The 18,349-nt window shown below is 43.6% G+C and overlaps 2 protein-coding genes across 2 annotated transcripts; both read right to left on the reverse strand.

The window, feature by feature from the left end:
* Positions 1-520: 520 nt before the first annotated feature.
* zglp1 (zinc finger GATA like protein 1) lies at positions 521-10,572 on the reverse strand. Its single transcript, XM_038978577.1, has 6 exons — positions 10,479-10,572; positions 8,498-8,655; positions 5,612-5,700; positions 4,132-5,534; positions 3,219-3,404; positions 521-1,351 (listed from the first exon to the last, which is right to left on the reverse strand). The coding sequence occupies exons 3-6, from the start codon at positions 5,684-5,686 to the stop codon at positions 1,216-1,218; spliced, it is 1,800 nt and encodes a 599-aa protein (XP_038834505.1). The 5' UTR covers positions 5,687-5,700; positions 8,498-8,655; positions 10,479-10,572; the 3' UTR covers positions 521-1,215.
* On the reverse strand, positions 9,302-12,636 carry fdx2 (ferredoxin 2). Its single transcript, XM_038979102.1, has 5 exons — positions 12,459-12,636; positions 11,855-11,906; positions 11,488-11,594; positions 11,043-11,130; positions 9,302-10,850 (listed from the first exon to the last, which is right to left on the reverse strand). The coding sequence occupies exons 1-5, from the start codon at positions 12,634-12,636 to the stop codon at positions 10,694-10,696; spliced, it is 582 nt and encodes a 193-aa protein (XP_038835030.1). The 3' UTR covers positions 9,302-10,693.
* Between the last annotated feature and the right edge of the window lie 5,713 nt (positions 12,637-18,349).

Here is an 18,349-nt window from a genome sequence, read left to right on the forward strand (position 1 = left end):
AGACAAGCTAGCAGTCGCCAGATTTTAATTTAAAACTGGTCTACACTAAATACTTAATGAGAATTCCAATATTTCCAGCAGATCCCAAAATCAGCAGATAACGCAAGTGGGTGGCCAAGCACATGGCAAATACTGTGTGGTTATTATTTCAGAATGGATTATGCACTTTTCTGATTTGAAAAAAAGACCTCGGCAAAATAAAAGAGCCGTTTCACTACAGGCACAAAATAATGCACAGGCCAGGTCATGTATTCAATCCTGCTGCAGCAGTTTCTGATATTAAACTTGCCTCTTTCTTATTTTGATACATTTTAAAGTCCCACTAATTGCATTTAATTTAAGCATAGAAACATCCCTGAAGTAATTCTCACAAATCAGTATGAATATGGTTCCGCATCAATTCATATTCCTCATTCTAGACCAAGTCGTAGGCACACACATTCAGAGGGTTGAGAGATACAATGAAAACAAAGCGGAAAAGATATGTTAACAAGAATTTTATGCACACCAAACCCAAAAGTGCACACCAAACACACACGTTTATTTTGTTTACAGGAAACAGTCAAGATAAGGAATTGCTTCATCTCTAATCCAGCCAGTTAATGCTAAGGGCTGTCCAGAAACAACCAAATAGAAAAACAAATTTAAAAAACAAAATACAAACTAAACAAGAACAAAAGATAATATATCACTCAACTTAATTGAACTTAATGTAACATACAAACTGGATAGCACCAAGGTCAAGCCTAGTAAACAAGGGGAGTAAACAGTCCTAAATGGCTACCTATTCCCAGTAAAGCAGGGCACTGTCTTTGGCCAGAGCCATGGGTCCTTAGTCCCTATAGTGCACTACCTTTGGCCAGAGACTCCCAATTTCCTGTATAGTGCACTACATTTGTAGTGCACTGACACAGACAGTCTATTGTCAACAGACGCAGCCTCCAAGCAGGAGACTGTTCTTCTATTGAACTCATTCTTCCTAAAGTGACTAGCGCACGCTACAGTGCTAAAAGCAGCCAGACCCGTCAGACTGACTCACCACGGCTCAGCCAACACCGTGACCCGCCATGACAGTATGTGATGTAATAAATGATCAAATAACTCCAAGAGTCGCAAAGTCAGGAGGTGTGGCCAATTACCATGTACCTGGAGGGAGACTGTCTGTGGTATCAGTGTCTAGGACCTCATGCCAAGGCCTAAGTGTGTTCCCTTCCCCTACAAGGCAGAGTGCTTGCGGTGGGACGTAGCCAGCCGTGATGAGTTTCCACATTTGAAGCAGCGCGAGTTGGAGTTGCCCTCCTTCCTAGGGATGTGCCAACACTGCAGACAGCGCACCTTGTACTTCTTATACCTGAGGAGTAAGTAGACATGGAGGAGAATAACAGGGGATATACATTTGAAGTCGGAAGTTTACATACACCTTAGCCAAATACATTTAAACTCAGTTTCACAATTACTGACATTTAATCCTAGTAAAAATTCCCTGTCTTAGGTCAGTTAGGATCACCACTTTATTTTAAGAATGTGAAATGTCAGAATAATAGTAGAGAGAATGATTTATTTCAGCTTCTATTTCTTTCATCACATTCCCAGTGGGTCAGAAGTTTACATACACTCAATTAGTATTTGGGAGCATTGCGTTTCAATTGTTTAACTTGTGTCAAACATTTTGGGTAGCCTTCCACAAGCTTCCCACAATAAGTTGGGTGAATTTTGGCCCATTCCTCCTGACAGAGCTGGTGTAACCGAGTCAGATTGGTATGCCTCCTTGCTCACACACACTTTTTCAGTTCTGCCCACACATTTTCTATAGGTTTGAGGTCAGGGCTCTGTGATGGCCACTCCAATACCTTGACTTTGTTGTCCTTAAGCCATTTTCCCACAACTTTGGAAGTATGCTTGGGGTTATTGTCCATTTGGAAGACCCATTTGCAACCAAGCTTTAACTTACGACTGATGTCTTGAGATGTTGCTTCAATATATCCACTTAATTTCCCTTCCTGATGAAGCCATCTATTTTGTGAAGTGCACCAGTCCCTCCTGCAGCAAAGCACCCCCACAACATGATGCTGCCACCCCCATGCTTCACGGATGGGATGGTGTTCTTCAGCCTCCCCCTTTATCCTCCAAACATAACGATGGTCATTATGACCAAACAGTTCTATTTTTGTTTCATCAGACCAGAGGACATTTCTCCAAAAAGTACAATCTTTGTCCCCATGTGCAGTTGCAAACTGTAGTCTGGATTTTTTATGGCAGTTTTGGAGCAGTGGCTCTTCCTTGCTGAGCGGCCTTTCAGGTTATGTCGATATAGGACTCGTTTTACTGTGGATATAGATACTTTTGTACCGGTTTCCTCCAGCATCTTCACAAGGTCCTTTGCTGTTGTTCTGGGATTGATTTGCAGTTCTCGCACCAAAGTACGTTAATCTCTAGGAGACAGAACGCGTCTCCTTCCTGAGCGGTATGACGGCTGTGTGGTCCCATGGTGTTTATACTTGTGTACTATCGTTTGTACAGATGAATGTTGTACCTTCAGGTGTTTGGAAATTGCTCTCAAGGATGAACCAGACTTGGAGCTCGACAATTTTTTTCTGAGGTCTTGGCTGATTTCTTTTGATTTTCCCATGATGTCAAGCAAAGAGGCACTGAGTTTGAAGGTAGGCCTTGAAATACATCCACAGGTACACCTCCAATTGACTCAAATGATGTCAATGAGCCTATCAGAAGCTTCTAAAGCCATGACATAATTTTCTGGAATTTTCCAATCTTTTAAAAGGCACAGTCAACTAAGTGTTTGTAAACTTCTGACCCACTGGAATTGTGATACAGTGAAATAATCTGTCTGTAAACAATTGTTGAAAAAATTACTTGTGTCATGCACAAAGTAGATGTCCTAACCGACTTGCCAAACTATAGTTTGTTAACAAGACATTTGTGGAGTGGTTGAAAAACGAGTTTTAATGACCCCAACCTAAGTGTATGTAAACTTCCGACTTCAACTGTAGGTCACACTGATTGATGGCCTTACGTGTCCTTCAAGTCCTAATTCTGCTCACATATAGGGTTATGCGATATTGTGGTCATCAAACCATCTACGTCACTGTCAACATTTACTATAACCACAGGGTCAGAGTTCATGGCCACGTGACCTGACCAGGAGAAACTCTGGACCGTGACGATGTGCTTGATAATGCACTGTATTTAATGCGACTCACCTTATTCCACAGGCGTTACACAGCGGGGTGCCGTCCTCAGCATCTCGCCACAGAGGAGTCTTCGTGGTGCAGCAAGAGGCACAGATCTTATTCTCTGATGGGGAGAAAGGAGTGGCTATCAGTACAAACAAATAGGCCTTGTGCCATAATCCTGCTAAATATGTTGTAGAATAATGAAATGACGTGTTTCAATGACTCAGTATGCGGCTTCTCTTTCATTCTGTTTTCTTTCTAGGTGCACGGTGAGTGGGAGTGCCAAAGCACAACCTGATCTTGCAACCCTGCCCTTAACACTGTACACTACGTTACTCATTAAAGTCTTAGGATGTTTACACAGCAGTTTCCCAAAATACCTCCATTAAAACTCCCCCTCATCAAATGTATTCCACCTGTCTATGGTTCTAGTTAAAGTGTTTGGATTTGTGTTGTAATGGTACCCCCTCCTGGATTACTGGAGTAGACATAGTTCTACACAACATCCAGTCGCTGCAAATAACCTCTCATGAACCCTTTTTTCTAAGAGTGTAGTGTTCTGCCTATTTCTACAGCGCTGGTATTGTTTTGTGCAGTAGTGGCGCCCCCTCCTGGTGAAAAGTGGTAGAGATTGGTAGTCACTGGAGGAGTGGTCGCTCTCTTCAGAGCTGCTGGTCCTCATGGAACTCTGGAATGAACGGGACCTGCCTGCTCTCAGTGACCTCCTGGTCAGACCACTAAAGAGCTCTTCACTCGGACACCTTTATAAAGCAGTTTGTTTGTAGAGAACATATTTTACAACAATATACTTCATAGGGAAATTTGTGACATACAAATTGAATTTCATATAATACTTTTTATTACCTAAGGCAGCTCTAAATAATAGGTGTATTTGAGTTATGGGGAGAAAGAGCAAAGCATACTCTGACATCACCCATACCTGTACTTCTTGGAGGTGATGAGAAGGCGACACTGCTCCCTGCTGTCGTCCAGCTCCGTCTGCATCCGGAACGTCACTCCCTGGAAGTCTGGGTCTCCAACATCCACACTCCGGCTGGGATGGAGCTGCTTCCTGGGGGCCTTGGTGGACCTGCACATGGGGTTAGACGGAGAGGGACACTTCGGGGCTGCGGGGATAGTGGCCATGTCATCCTCCATGTCCATACACCTTTGGGTGAGGTCCATTGGAGAGTCTGTAATAACACTGGTATCTTGTACTGTGTCTGTGTTCTCTTCCATGGAGCTTTCGTGGAGCTCTGCTTTGACGCCTGGAAAACGGGCATCTTGTACTGACTTTGCGTTCACAATCACAGACCCTGCTTCACTGTTCAATATGAGCAACATAGTATTATGAGGGGAGTTCGGGGCTGGTGGCATGTCTTCCTTGGGGTCAAAGGTGAAACATATGTTTGAGTTGAAGTCCAGGGTCATGTTAAGGTTCAGCTGTTCTGGGCCTGGATGTATGCATGTCATGGTGTCTATGGAGGGAGGTGACAGACTTGCCACATCCTTAATTGTAGCTACCTTGTGGACAAGCGGTTGCCCAAACAGGTTTATATATGACACAGACGGATGTTTAACTGACAGCCCGTCTTTTGCCTCAGGACGGGCCTCCTTCACTGTGTCGTCTTCTTGGATTAAGGCACAGGGGATGTTTCTGCTTTCTTCACTCACAGACAATCCATCACCGTTAAGACAAAATGTGACTCCTGTTTCTTTGTTCGTCGCAACCTCAGAGTCTGAAGCTCCCACACCAGGTTTAGTTTTGTAGCTGCCATTGACATCCGGTGATGTCTGAGAACTGGTACGTGGACTTGTGGGTGAGCAATAACCACCTCCACCCAACTGACCCATCTCTCCCCTGGACCTGACATGATGGGGAGAATCCACTCTGGTACTGACTAGAGTGGGGCAGACAGGGACAGTGTTCTTACTGCACCCCACACCTTCAGGAGGATGATCGTCAGAGTCTATAGGAACCAACAGAGCCCTAGCTGAGGTTCCCTCCTCTTGGTCGTCTGACTGGAGGAGTCTCTCACACTGCATGTTGATCAGGCTCATCAACTCCCACGGACTGCTGCTACTATGACGACTGGGCAGGACTGAGTTTGTATGTCTCCTACATTGTTCTAAGTCATCTTTTGGCTGGTTATGAATGCTCGTGAGAGAGGAATTGTGCTGAGGAGGATAAGGTCTATGATCAGACACTTGATCCTTTTTAGACCTTTCAGTTGATACAGGTGAAGTCTTAGGCTTTGAGTCTATGGAGCGGTTGTGGACAGGGGTGGGAGTTGCTAGCTTGGTGGTTTCTTGGATGAGGTAGAGGATGGTGGACTGTGTCACCTGAAGAAGAATAAAAGAAAGAAGACTCAACCACACACTGAGATAATATTGACCCACCTCACGCACAGCACACACACCTGCAGGCCCTCCTGGGTGTCCGGATCTTCCATGGTCCCTTGGCTGCCTGGTCTGTAGGTGGCTCCTGTGCTCATGTCGTTGTGCCCATCTTGTGGAAAGGAAACAATTGGAAAGTGTTTACTATACTATTACGTGACAATATAGGTTTGAATGTAAATACAGTATGTTTTATTGTTAAAGTTATCAGCCGAATACAGTACCAGTCAAAGTACCCAGAGTTACCTCTGCTGCAGAGGATAAGTTCATTAGAGTTACCTCTGCTGCAGAGGATAAGTTCATTAGAGTTACCGCTGCTGCAGAGGATAAGTTCATTAGAGTTACCTCTGCTGCAGAGGATAAGTTCATTAGAGTTACCTCTGCTGCAGAGGATAAGTTCATTAGAGTTACCTCTGCTGCAGAGGATAAGTTCATTAGAGTTACCTCTGCTGCAGAGGATAAGCTCATTAGAGTTACCTCTGCTGCAGAGGATAAGCTCATTAGAGTTACCTCTGCTGCAGAGGATAAGCTCATTAGAGTTACCTCTGCTGCAGAGGATAAGTTCATTAGAGTTACCTCTGCTGCAGAGAATAAGTTCATTAGAGTTACCTCTGCTGCAGAGGAAGTCGTTCATTAGAGTTACCTCTGCTGCAGAGGATAAGCTTCAATTAGAGTTACCTCTGCTGCAGAGGATAAGCTCATTAGAGTTACCTCTGCTGCAGAGGATAAGCTCATTAGAGTTACCTCTGCCTGCAGAGGATAAGTTCATTAGAGTTACCTCTGCTGCAGAGGATAAGCTCAATTAGAGTTACCTCTGCTGCCAGAGGATAAGCTTCATTAGAGTTACCTCTGCTGCAGAGGGATAAGCTTCATTAGAGTTACCTCTGCTGCAGAGGATAAGCTCATTAGAAGTTACCTCTGCTGCAGAGGATAAGCTCATTAGAGTTACCTCTGCTGCAGAGGATAAGCTCATTAGAGTTACCTCTGCTGCAGAGGATAAGTTCATTAGAGTTACCTCTGCTGCAGAGGATAAGTTCATTAGAGTTACCTCTGCTGCAGAGGATAAGTTCATTAGAGTTACCTCTGCTGCAGAGGATAAGTTCATTAGAGTTACCTCTGCTGCAGAGGATAAGTTCATTAGAGTTACCTCTGCTGCAGAGGAATAAGTTCATTAGAGTTACCTCTGCTGTGCTGCAGAGGATAAGTTCATTAGAGTTACCTCTGCTGCAGAGAATAAGTTCATTAGAGTTACCTCTGCTGCAGAGGATAAGTTCATTAGAGTTACCTCTGCTGCAGAGGATAAGTTCATTAGAGTTACCTCTGCTGCAGAGGATAAGTTCATTAGAGTTAACTGCACCTCAGATTGCAGCCCAAATAAATGCTTCACAGCGTTCAAGTAACAGACACATCTCAACATCAACTGTTCAGAGGAGACTGCGTGAATCAGGTCTTCATGGTCGATTTCCTGCCAAGAAACCACTACTAAAGGACACCAATAAGAAGAAGAGACTTGCTTGGGCCAAGAAACACGAGCAATGGACATTAGACCAGTGGAAATCTGTCCTTTGGTCTGATGAGTCCAAATTTGAGTTTTTTGGTTCCAACTGCCGTGTCTTTGTGAGACGCAGAGTAGGTGAATGGATGATCTCCGCTTGTGTGGTTCCCACCGTGAAGCATGGAGGAAGAGGTGTGATGGTGTTTTGCTGGTGACACGGTCTGTGATTTATTTAGAATTCAAGGCACACTTAACCAGCAATGGCTACCACAGCATTCTGCAGCAATACGCCATCCCATCTGGTTTGCGCTTAGGGGGTCTATCGTTTGTTTAACAGGACAATGACCCAAAACCCACCTCCAGGGTGTTTAAGGGCTATTTGACCAAGAAGGAGAGTGATGGAGTGCTGCATCACCCGACCTCAAACAAATTGAGACGGTTTGGGATGAGTCGGACCGCAGAGTGAAGGAAAAGCAGCCAACAAGTGCTCAGCAAATGTGGTTACTCCTTCAAGACTGTTGGAAAAGCATTCCAGGTGAAGCTGGTTGAGAGAATGCCAAGAGTGTGCAAAGCTGTCATCAAGGGAAAGGGTGGCTATTTGAAGAATCTCAAATATAAAATATATTTTGATTTGTTTAACACTTTTTGGGTTACTACATGATTCCATGTGTCATTTCATAGTTGATGTCTTCACTTTATTCTACAATGTAGAAAATAGTAAAACATAAAGAAAAACACCTGAATGAGTAAATGTTTAAAACTTTTGACCGGAGAGAGAGATATACATACATACATACACACTTCCTAAATAAAAACAAATACTTACCAATTACAATCAATTATTACACATGATAGTTGATTTCATTATACTATAATAATTCAAGATTGTAAAGTAGCCTATTAGTAGCCTACTACTGTTAACTTCTAGAACAGTCTGAATTAGCTGTCAAAATCAAATTAGCTTCGTGAGCAGAGCTAGAATTAATGGCCCAACAAACCTTTGAAAGTCTTTAGCAAATAATGAGTAAGCCTACAATGACATTCTATACACACTTACTTTGTCAAATTGTATTAATTTCTCCTCAAAACGTAACCATCTGCATTCTACTATTTGATAGACGTTCTGAATGAGGATGACACGTCTTGCTCGAGCTCACTGCTCAGTCTGAGGGCACGCTGAGGCCGTGCGTTTGAATAAGAACTTTTCTGCCACACAATATCTCCACATCCTACCTTAGAAAATATCAAGTATTTAAATAAAAAAATCGAATTATATGAGATCCCTTTGATCGATCGGATTAAATAGTTATTGAAACTATCGAGTTCAATCGCTTGATTGTGTAATGCCCTGATCACGTTGGTGATCACGGTACAGTCTCTTACCAAGGCGATCAGGGCCAACATGCAGACTCACCCTTGGTTTTCTCACTGAATCTGTCTTGAGAGAGATGACAATAGTTATTTCCCCCAATTTGATCACTAGCTTCAGGAAATTGATAGTCACGTTGCCGCAATGCACTTGTTGTTAGGCCTACAGGATGCCACAGATGTCTGTGATTGAAGTTGATTGGCCTGCATAAACACATAAAAGTGTGGGTTGAGTGACTTGCGTTCTGGATTTTCCCGAATTGTCGGCCTTGTGGCGCCTCGGTTTCTTCTGTATATATAAAACGTTTTTACATACAGGTAAATAGGCTACTAATGCTTTGTAAGAATAGTCATCCATTACAAAACACGTGAGGTTCTTGGTACAAATTGTAGGCCTACTGTTGAGTTTGACTTGCGATGCTTTATCTTGAACCATTTAAAATGATCTCCCACACAAAACAAATACAACGTATCAGTATTTAGCAGTGACACATTGGCTGTTTAGACAGGCAGCTCAATTCTGATGATTCTTTGCTAATTGGTGTTTTGACCCATCAGATCAGCTAGGGAAAAGATCTGTGATGGGTCAAAAGACCAATATCTGAATTGGGCAGCCTAACCGCAACCATTTTAGCAGTGGTATTCGAAGTCAGTCCTCAAAGGGCCAGAGGTGGTTTTCTTGACCCTTGTATGATATTGCTAATTGGCCGATTATGCAATTGGTTTCCAATTCCTGGGTTTTGAGGATTTAAACTGCTCTCAAGGACTGGTGTTGAATACTGCACTTGTGGTGTTCAATTGCCTTCAGTGTGGTTTTTTAAAAGCATAGGGCTTAAGACAGACTAGTACAAACTTTTGGTATTTTTATTGCACAAATCTAAAATAGACTTGCAAATTTGAGATATACCATATATACAAATTACACCTACATGTTTTGTGCGTATGATAGACAAATTAAATACAGTACAAGTGAAAGCATTCCAGGTTTGTAAAGGAGCCAACTAATACTGGATACAGGTGTTTTTTGATGGACAGTTATGAGACTACTAACGGTGAAATGACAAGGCAAATCATTACTTGGTATGGATGGACAGAAACAGAAATGACTTGGGAATTGGACAAAATGCACCTGTCAGTGTAAAATGGTTTAGGCTGCATTTTGAACAATCAGATCAGCTTTGATGTGCAAAGATCTGTGATTGGAAAAAATATCAAAATGAGGCTGTCTGTGTGAATGCAGGCCAAGTATCTCCTTGGCGTCATCAGTTATCTAACAGATTCAACCCTTTCCATTCCAATCGATCTCAAGCTGCCCTCTGCTTACAAAACATACTGCAAAAGTGCTACATCAGAGACGGTTAATGATTCCTGACAGGCTTGATGTGGAGGGGCTTGTTAAGGTCTTGACTAGTCACCACACACCCACAACAGTAAAATTCCTAGAAACTGGCCATAAGTAGATATAATGGTGAAAGCTATGTATACGTACACATAACATACTGTTAATTAGCTGTATGTGAGTGCTGTTATTGTAGAGACTGATGACTATTTGGAAGCTCCACCTGAGATGTGTGTATCTTGACCTTTGTAAATGAGTTGTAACATGGAATGTTCTATTCAAGGACACAAAGTTGTCCTTTGCGTAGCAATGACAGGCCTTTCTGAAATGCTGAATCAGGTTACTATGAAACAAAACTGTTTGTGACATTGAATGGTTTGATAGACATCTCAATCTTGGCCTGAGAACTCTTCTATACACATGACATATTTATACATCAATGCTGAAAACCATCTAACTCTTCCACAATCAGCATTACTTTCAGTGTGAGCCAAATACAACACACTTCAGAGGCTGCGTTTACACAGGCAGCCCAATTCGGATATTTTTTGACCAATCCCATCAGGGGCGCTGTCTAAATGCAGCCAGTGACTGGTATATAGCTTTTGTCTTCGTCACACAGATGTGGATATGTAAGAGCATTCTTGACTTGTGGGGGATCCTTCAAGCCTCCTCTATCCCAGCTCACCTCTTTATATCTGCCGACAGTTCAAAGAATGCAACTCTCTCTCTTACAACTCAGTCCTGAGGGGCCGTGTTCCAACATCCATACTAGCATACTACTTAGAATGCATGCCCAATACGTTGCTTCACACTAAGTAGGGTGCTAGTGTGGAGTGTAAACATCCATGCCCAATACATTGCTTCACACTAAGTAGGGTGCTAGTGTGGAGTGTAGTGTCCTCAGTGTGGTTTGGGAACATGGCCGTCCACGTAGAAGTTCCTGGTGACCTTAGGCAGGGTAAGCTCAATGCCCTCCAGCTCCTGGGTGAGGATGATCTGACAGCCAAGTCTGGAGTTCTCCTGTAGCGCTGGGGCCATGTCCAGCATGTCATCCTCTCTGGGATGAGAAGAATCAAATAGAAGCCATTGATTTGCATTGCATTATAAGAGTCAATCTTGTTGACAATGAAGAAAGTTTTGGGTTTTATTGTATGTGTTTATTTGACAGGGGCAATGTACAACCATAAGATGTGCAATGACATGAGCTCTCATGGACTATGGCATATCTTATAATAAAACAATCTCATACCTTTCGTCAGGCTCTGGTAGCTTGTCGACATGGGCTCTGTTCACATACACGTGGCACGTTGAGCAAGCTAGTGACGCCTCGCAAGCTCCTTAAAATCACGCATGGACAGGGAGAAAGAAACAAGATGTAAGTGTGGCTCCCGGGTGGCGCAGCGGTCTAAGGCAGTACGTCTCAGTGCTAGAAGCGTCACTACAGACACCCTGGTTTGAATCCAGGCTGTATCACAACCGGCCGTGATTGGGAGTCCCATAGAGCGGTGCACAATTGGCCCAGCGCTGTCCGGGTTTGGCCGGTGTAGGCCGTCATTGTAAAATAAGAATTTGACTTGCCTAGTTAAATAAAGGTATAAAATAAAGTGTTCATGAATACAATCATGGAGGAATCAATCACCAACTTTTGACCTGAATTCTCTCAGGACATCATCACAAACCCTATTAGCACTCACCTTCCAGTTCAATGTTGTGCCTATGGGCCAGGTACATTGCATTGTCTCCCACTTTAGCCTTCACTGGAATCCTCTTTCCTGATCTATCTATGTACACCACATTCACCCTAAGAGCAGACCAAAAACAACAATATTAAAAACTCATAGTTCACAAATGACAATGCAAGTGATAAATGCATGATGCACTCAAAAGACATTAAGGCAAATCAGTAACAAAGTATGTATATCCCCTTGAGTTTGTCTGCATAAGGGTTAGGGTTACTAACCTGACCATTTATGTACTGTAATGGAGTCAAAATGGCAAAGACATAAATTGCTAAAAATCAATTAGCTAGCTAAATGATGCACTGGCAAAGTAGTTACTTACACATCTTCTTGGGGGTCTTCTGCACTTGCACCCACCTCACTTTGGTACAGACCTTCACAAAAAAACAAGGACGGTTGACATTCAGTTCCATTTCCTCTTACTTACTGTACGACTTTGAGACCAACTTAGTTACAGAGAATTAGCAGCTTTGGAGATCAGTTACACAACTTATCAAACATTCTTAGCAACAGATACCATGATTGTCTTGCTATGTTATTCACAATGTGGGTGCAATTTTATGTAACCTTTATTTAACTAGGCAAGTAAGTTAAAAACAACTGATTATTTACAATGACGGCCTACACCTGCCAAAATCGGATTGTTTTGTTGTTCGCCGCCCTATGGGACTCCCAAATCCCAATCACGGCCGGTTGTGATACAGCCTGGAATCGAACCAGGGTGCAACCGAAATGCAGTGCCTTAGACCGCTGCGCCACTCGGGATCCTTACTAATAGTACCTAGTTACGATGTTCTTAGACATAGCTAACTAACTTGTTAGCACCTGTCTAGCACTAAATTTATATACATGAATTGGTGTGATGGAAGCTGAACAATTAGCTAACGTTAGATAGCAATCCAAGTGTTAGCAACCGACCAACTCACTTTTGGATGTCTGCAAGTGTCGGTTCAACGTCCGAAAACGATCAACATTCGACGAACTAGCTATACCATTCAAATAACTATTCAACCTGTTGAAAGGACATTTGCTACAATCTGGTATAACTCTTGAAAGTCTCAAAGTCAGCCCCACGCTCGACCGGACTCCAGCGGAGGCCGCCATGATTATGTTTTGATCACGTGAATGAAAGCAGCCAATAGAAAAGTAGCAATGACATACGCATGTTTTGACTGTCTTCGGTTATTTGAGCGGCGGCAGAGAGCGCTGTTGCAACACAGATTTATCGAACTATAACCATTTTTAGTCTGACTTGTAAATGCCTATATTATAAATTCTAAAGAGAACGTGATTCTGGTGCTCGTATATATATTAATGTTTTTTTTTTATCTCAGTCTTTGTGTACCAACAATTATCGTCTGCAATGTCTGTATATCTGTAATGTCTGTATATAGTTAAATAAAGGTTAAATAAATTAAAAAAATATCAAAGAACAACTAGGTTACTTTATCCTATGTGGATGTACCCCCATGTTGTGCCACTAACAAGGAGTGCGCGTACTGATACCTTAATTAATGTTCTAGGAATGAAATATGAAATACTGCAAGCGTCAAATTCGAGCTCTATTGTTTTATGTAGTTGGGGTTTTATGGGTACAAACAACATTATCCTTTGTCTTTTCAGTTCAGGTTGAATAAAAAAAGCCATGCGTGTGTAGGGGTGGTCAGAGACACATATTAGAGACACATATTTCCCTCAGATAACACAGATCCACAAAGAATTCGAAAACAAACCCAATTTTGATAAACTCCCATATCTACCGGGTGAAACACCACAGTGTGCCATCACAGCAGCAAGATTTGTGACCTGTTACCACAAGAAAAGAGCAACCAGTAAAGAACAAACACCATTGTAAATACAACCCAGATGTATGCTCATTTATTTTCCCTTTTGTACTTTAACTATTTGCACATCGTTACAACGCTGTATATACAACAACTACTGTGATTATTATTATTTGACCATGCTGGTCATTTATGAACATTTGAACATCATGGTCATGTTCTGTTATAATCTCCACCCGGCACAGCCAGAAGAGGACTGGCCACCCCTCATAGCCTGGTTCCTCTCTAGGTTTCTTCCTAGGTTTTGGCCTTTCTAGGGAGTTTTTCCTAGCCACCGTGCTTCTAGACCTGCATTGCTTGCTGTTTGGGGTTTTAGGCTGGGTTTCTGTACAGCACTTTGAGATATCAGCTGATGTAAGAAGGGCTATATAAATACATTTGATTTGATTTGATTTATATACACATAATATGACATTTGAAATGTCTTTATTCTTTTGGAACTTCTGTGAGTGTAATGTTAACTGTACATTTTTATCGTTTATTTCACTTTTGTTTATTATATATTTCACTTGCTCTGGCAATGTTAACATATGCTTCCCATGCCAATAAAGCCCTTGAATTGAATTGATACTTTTAAGGAGATGGGAAACTCGATTGGAATCGTATTAACCGACTATTGAGTACGGTGCTCATACATCGTCAATGTTAACAATGCCTGGTGCATTCTGGGCGATTCTAGGACAAGGAAATCAAATCAAATCAAAATGTCTTTGTCACATACACATGGTTAGCAGATGTTAATGCGAGTGTAGCGAAATGCTTGTGCTTCTAGTTCCGACCATGCAGTAATATCTAACAAGTAATCTAACCTAACAATTTCACAACAACTATCTTACACACACAAGTGTAAAGGAATGAATAAGAATATGTACATACAAATATATGAATGAGTATTGGCCGAACGGCATAGGCAAGATGCAGTAGATGGTATAGAGGACAGTATATACATATGAGATGAGTAATGTACGGTATGTAAACATTATATAAAGTGGCTAGTGATACATTCATTACATCAAGATGGCAAAATGCAGTAGATGGTATAGAGTACAATATATACATACTGTATGAGATGAGTAATGTAGGGTATGTAAACATTATATAAAGTGGCATTGTTAAAAGTGGCTAGTGATACATTTATTACATTAATTTTTCCATTATTAAAGTGGCTAGGGTTGAGTCAGTATGTTGGCAGCAGCCACTCAATGTTAGTGATGGCTGTTTAACAGTCTGATGGCCTTGAGATATAAGCTGTTTTTCAGACTCTCGGTCCCCGCTTTGATGCACCTGTACTGACCTCGCCTTCTGGATGATAGCGGGGTGAACAAGCAGTGGCTCAGGTGGTTGTTGTCCTTGATGATCTTTTTGACCTTCCTGTGACATTGGGTGGTGTAGGTGTCCTGGAGGGCAGGTAGTTTGCCCCCAGTGATGCGTTGTGCAGACCTCACTACCCTCTGGAGAACCTTACGGTTATGGGCGGAGCAGTTGCCGTACCAGGCGGTGATACAGCCCGACAGGATGCTCTCGATTGTGCATCTGTAAAAGTTTGAGCGTTTTTGGTGACAAGCCAAATTTCTTCAGCCTCCTGAGGTTGGGTGGACCATTTCAGTTTGTCCGTGATGTGTACGCCGAGGAATTTAAAACATTCCACCCTCTCCACTACTGTCCCTTCAATGTGGATAGGGGGCTGCTCCCTCTGCTGTTTCCTGAAGTCCACGATCATCTCCTTTGTTTTGTTGACATTGAGTGTGAGGTTATTTTCCTGACACCACACTCCGAGGGCCCTCACCTCCTCCCTGTTGGCCGTCTCGTCGTTGTTGGTAATCAAGCCTACCACTGTAGTGTCGTCTGCAAACTTGATGATTGAGTTGGAGGCGTGCATGGCCACGCAGTGGGGAGTACAGGAGAGGGCTGAGAACGCACCCTTGTGGGGCCCCAGTGTTGAGGGTCAGCGGGGTGGAGATGTTGTTACCTACCCTCACCACCTGGGGGCGGCCCGTCATGAAGTCCAGGACCCATTTGCACAGGGCGGGGTTGAGACCCAGGGTCTCGAGCTTAATGACGAGTTTGGAGGGTACTATGGTGTTAAAATGCTGAGCTGTAGTCAATGAACAGCATTCTTACATAGTTATTCCTCTTGTCCAGATGGGTTAGGGCAGTGTGCAGTGTGATTGCAATTGTGTCGTCTGTGGACCTATTGGGGCGGTAAGCAAATTGGAGTGGGTCTAGGGTAGGGTGTAGGTGATATGGTCCTTGACTAGTCTCTCAAAGCACTTCATGATGACGGAAGTGAGTGCTACGGGGCGGTAGTCATTTAGCTCAGTTACCTTAGCTTTCTTAGGCATAGGAGCAATGGTGGCCCTCTGGAAGCATGTGGGAACAGCAGACTGGGATAAGGCTGGATTGAATATGTCCGTAAACACACCAGCCAGCTGGTCTGCGCATGCTCTGAGGACGCGGCTGGGGATGCCGTCTGGGCCTGCGGCCTTGCGAGGGTTAACACATTTGAATGTTTTACTCACGTTGGCTGCAGTGAAGGAGAGCCCGCAGGTTTTGGTAGCGGGCTGTGTCAGTGGCACTGTATTGTCCTCAAAGCAAAAAAAGAAGTTGTTTAGTCTGACTGGGAGCAAGACATCGTGGTCCGCGACGGGGCTGGTTTTCTTTTGTAGTCCGTGATTGACGTAGACCCTGCCACATACCTCTCGTGTCTGAGCCGCTGAATTGCAACTACTTTGTCTCTATACTAACACTTAGGTTGTCTGATTGCCTTGCGGAGGGAATAGCTACACTGTTTGTATTCGGTCATGTTTCCCGTCACCTTGCCCTGATTAAAAGCAGTGGTTTGTGCTTTCAGATTTGCGCGAATGCTGCCATCAATCCACGGTTTCTGGTTGGGGAATGTTTTAATAGATGCTGTGGGTACAACATCACCGATGCACTTGCTAATAAACTCGCTCACCGAATCAGCGTATTCATCAATGTTATTGTTCAACACTATGCAGAGCATATCCCAGTCCACGTGATCGAAGCAATCTTGAAGCGTGGAATCCGATTGGTCGGACCAGCGTTGAACAGACCTGAGCGCGGGTGCTTCCTGTTTTAGTTTCTGTCTATAGGCTGGGAGCAACAAAATGGAGTCATGGTCAGCTTTTACCGAAAAAAGAGCGGGGGAGGGCCTTATATGCGTCGCGGAAGTTAGTATAACAATGATCCAGGGTTTGCGCAATCGATATGCTGATAGAATTTAGGAAGCCTTGTTTTCAGATTAGCCTTGTTAAAATCCCCAGCTACAATAAATGCGGCCTCAGGATATGTGGTTTCCAGTTTACATAGAGTCGAATGAAGTTCTTTCAGGGCTGTCGATGTGTCTGCTTGGGGGGGAATATACACGACTGTGATTATGATCGAAGAGAATTCTCTTGGTAGATAATGCGGTCGGCATTATTCCGGGCCGATTCAATCAGTTCCGGCCCCCCGGAAGAGGGCCGCTTCCTCATTGCTAGCTAGGTTGGGCCCAGTGGGAGTGACGCTTCTGGAGAAATTGGGTCCCTGCCTTTTGGCTGATCCATATGTAGTCTCATATGTTGATTGTGAGAAATTCTAAGTCAGGTGAACAAAAGGACTTGAGTTCCTGTATGTTGTTATGATCACACCACATCTCGTTAATCATAAGGCATACACCCCCGCCCTTCTTCTTACCAAAGAGATGCTTGTTTCTGTCGGCGCGATGCGTGAAGAAACCAGGTGGCTGTACCGACTCCGATAGCGTGTCTCGGGTGAGCCATGTTTCCATGAAACAAAGAACGTTACAGTCTCTGATGTCTCTCTGGAAGGCAACCCTTGCTCTGATTTCGTCTACCTTGTTGTCAAGAGACTGGACATTGGCAAGTAGTATGCTCCGTCTGCCCCTTCTACGGCGCCATTGTTTCGGGTTGCCGGCTGGGATCCGATCCATTGTCCTCGGTGGTGGGCCAAACAGAGGATCCGCTTCGGGAAAGTCGTATTCCTGGTCGTAATGTTGGTGAGTTGACGTTGCTCTTATATCCAATAGTTCCTCCCGACTGTATGTAATTAAACCTAAGATTTCCTGTGGTAACAATGTAAGAAATAACACATAAAGAAAACAAAATACGGCATAGTTTCCTAGGAACGCGAAGCGAGGTGGCCATCTCTGTCGGCACCGGAAGTTTGGAGACCTCTCCTTCAAGGAGTGAGTAGGAGGCTGTCAACCGGCGACTGAAACTCGGTGGTGAAGTTGGATTGTTTGCTAAAATGGATGACGAGGAGGAGACCTGTCTGACCACTGTGGCACGTTTTGGGAGCATGGAGAGGCCAGAGATGGAACAGAAGAAAAAGGCCATCAGTGGGTGTTCTGCAAACAGTACAGCAGATGAAGGCGCGGCATGAGCGTGGTGAACAGATAGACGTGGTTTTTGACAGAGAGGAAGAAGGAGAAGAGCCGAGTGCAGTGGGAAGATGTGTGTTGAGGAAGAATGGTGCCAAGTACAAACCCTATTCTGCTGTCTGTGATAGCTCTGATGGCTCAGAAATTGAACCTGATGATTTCCCAGCTAGCACAGTGGATCTGTGGATGTACTGGCCTGTCTCCTGGTAGCGCCTCCATGCTCTGGACACTACGCTGACAGACACAGCAAACCTTCTTGCCACAGCTCGCATTGATGTGCCATCCTGGATGAGCTGCACTACCTGAGCCACTTGTGTGGGTTGTAGACTCCGTCTCATGCTACCACTAGAGTGAGAGCACCGCCAGCATTCAAAAGTGACCAAAACATCAGCCAGGAAGCATAGGAACTGAGAAGTGGTCTGTGGTCACCACCTGCAGAATCACTCCTTTATTGGGGGTGTCTTGCTAATTGCCTATAATTTCCACCTTTTGTCTATTCCATTTGCACAACAGCATGTGAAATTTATTGTCAATCAGTCTTGCTTCCTAAGTGGACAGTTTGATTTCACAG

The sequence above is a fragment of the Salvelinus namaycush genome, chromosome 39, assembly GCF_016432855.1.
Source record: "Salvelinus namaycush isolate Seneca chromosome 39, SaNama_1.0, whole genome shotgun sequence".
Classification (NCBI taxonomy): Eukaryota; Metazoa; Chordata; class Actinopteri; order Salmoniformes; family Salmonidae; genus Salvelinus; species Salvelinus namaycush.

Excerpts from the sequence above, each read along its gene's own strand:
- zglp1 (XM_038978577.1), bottom strand. The coding sequence starts at position 5,686 with ATGAGCACAGGAGCCACCTACAGACCAGGCAGCCAAGGGACCATGGAA. Across the intron at positions 3,405-4,131 it reads ATCACCTCCAAGAAGTACAG|CACGTCATTTCATTATTCTA; the intron begins GTATGGGTGATG and ends GAGTCATTGAAA. Across the intron at positions 1,352-3,218 it reads TGTAACGCCTGTGGAATAAG|GTATAAGAAGTACAAGGTGC; the intron begins GTGAGTCGCATT and ends CTTACTCCTCAG.
- fdx2 (XM_038979102.1), bottom strand. The coding sequence starts at position 12,636 with ATGGCGGCCTCCGCTGGAGTCCGGTCGAGCGTGGGGCTGACTTTGAGA. Across the intron at positions 11,131-11,487 it reads GCACAACATTGAACTGGAAG|GAGCTTGCGAGGCGTCACTA; the intron begins GTGAGTGCTAAT and ends CGTGATTTTAAG. Across the intron at positions 10,851-11,042 it reads CTACCAGAGCCTGACGAAAG|AGAGGATGACATGCTGGACA; the intron begins GTATGAGATTGT and ends TTCTCATCCCAG.